The following is a 1,547-nucleotide window of genomic DNA, read 5'->3' as shown; positions in this document are numbered from 1 at the left end:
GAAGATCTGTTGACTTCATTACACAGCCTGAAGAAATGCAGAAATTATTTACTCAGTCTTTCAATGTAGGATTAGGAATAGGTAGTAGGTTTTAAAAGGTTATTAACATCAATATTGCGTCCTTCTCATGTTGAACAACAATATTTAATGTATCTGCATTACTGTAAGGGTAGGTGTAGACGTTAATCATATTTTTACAGGTATCATTTTTCGTTGTCGAATTGTACTACCCACTGTTTTAATGGGAGGTAGCAAAATCTGACAGGATAGCATAAATCGACAGGACACCTGACGCTGACTGTGTTTTCTCTATAAAACACACACGTACTCAACGTGTTGAATTCAATAAGTTAAGGAGAGACTGTAATGTTTTGTAAATTAAATATATATTTTTTTTTAATTTAAGTGAATGGAAATGTTCAGCATTCGGTGACTCTGTCATGTGTCTGTATAACAGCAAAGCCAGGAAAGTGTCCACCCCGATCATCTGGAAATAGATCGTGTACCAGTTCCTGTAAGAGTGACTCTAACTGTCCCAACAATGAGAAGTGCTGCAGCAATGGATGTGGACGTTACTGTACAGCTCCATATACAGGTATTTGTGTTATATTGTTTTGGTCAGTTGTTGATGATGGGGGAAAAAATTGATAAATATAGCGTTTTATTATTCTCGTATAAAGTAGGTTTGAATTCAACCCTTAAGATAGTTTTAAACACCGGATGGCTTTACAAAATAAACAGGAATAATACTTGGAATATAACTCTCTTTGTAGGTAAAACTTGCTTTTCGTGCTGTATGTTGACGTGGCATATAGTCTACAGTATATGCACAAACTAAAGCTGACTATCTGTGTCCATGCAGTGAAGCCAGGTCAATGTCCCAAACCGACGAACATTCCACTGTTTGCTGAAAGCTGTTTCCATGATGGCCAGTGTCCTGCCACACAGAAATGTTGCCCAACCACCAGTGTCCGTGCATGCAGTGAACCACGTGGCCAGGGGAGTGGTCAGGGAAGTGGTCAGGGAAGCGGTCAGGGGAGCGGCCAGGGAAGTGGGCAGGGGAGCGGTCATGGCCAGGGAAGCGGTGAGGGCCAGGGAAGCGGCTATGGTCAGGGAAGCGGTCATGGCCAGGGAAGCGGCCAGGGTCAGGGGAGCGGCCAGGGAAGTGGGCAGGGGAGCGGTCATGGCCAGGGAAGCGGTGAGGGCCAGGGAAGCGGCTATGGTCAGGGAAGCGGTCATGGCCAGGGAAGCGGCCAGGGTCAGGGGAGCGGCCAGGGAAGTGGGCAGGGGAGCGGTCATGGCCAGGGAAGCGGTCATGGCCAGGGAAGCGGTCAAGGGACTGGTCAGGGAAGCGGTCAAGGTCAGGGAAGCGGCCAGGGAAGCGGTCTAGGTCAGGGAAGCGGCCAGGGAAGCGGCCAAGGCCACGGTCAGGGAAGCAGCCACGGTCAGGGAAGCGGCCACGGTCAGGGAAGCGGTCCAGGCCAAGGTGAGGCAAGCGGCCAGGAAAGCGGTCAGGCAAGCGGCCAGGGCCAGGGAAGCGGTCAGGG

At 49.1% G+C, this 1,547-nt stretch overlaps 1 protein-coding gene across 1 annotated transcript in view; it reads left to right on the top strand.

Annotated features, from left to right (window-relative positions):
* Positions 1–406: 406 nt before the first annotated feature.
* The window catches only part of LOC107733986 (putative per-hexamer repeat protein 5), a gene marked incomplete at its 5' end in the record, with an annotated part of 1,533 nt that continues 392 nt past the window's right edge, over positions 407–1,547 (top strand). The window contains 2 exons of the mRNA XM_016545849.1: positions 407–595; positions 863–1,335. Of these exons, the coding sequence (XP_016401335.1) occupies positions 407–595; positions 863–1,335 (662 nt within the window). The remainder of the gene's footprint in view (positions 596–862; positions 1,336–1,547) is intronic.

The sequence above is a fragment of the Sinocyclocheilus rhinocerous genome, unplaced genomic scaffold (genome assembly GCF_001515625.1).
Source record: "Sinocyclocheilus rhinocerous isolate Xijiao unplaced genomic scaffold, SAMN03320098_v1.1 scaffold42689, whole genome shotgun sequence".
NCBI lineage: Eukaryota > Metazoa > Chordata > Actinopteri > Cypriniformes > Cyprinidae > Sinocyclocheilus > Sinocyclocheilus rhinocerous.
Note: the sequence above shows the minus strand (reverse complement) of the source record. Positions and strands in the feature narration are given on the sequence as shown.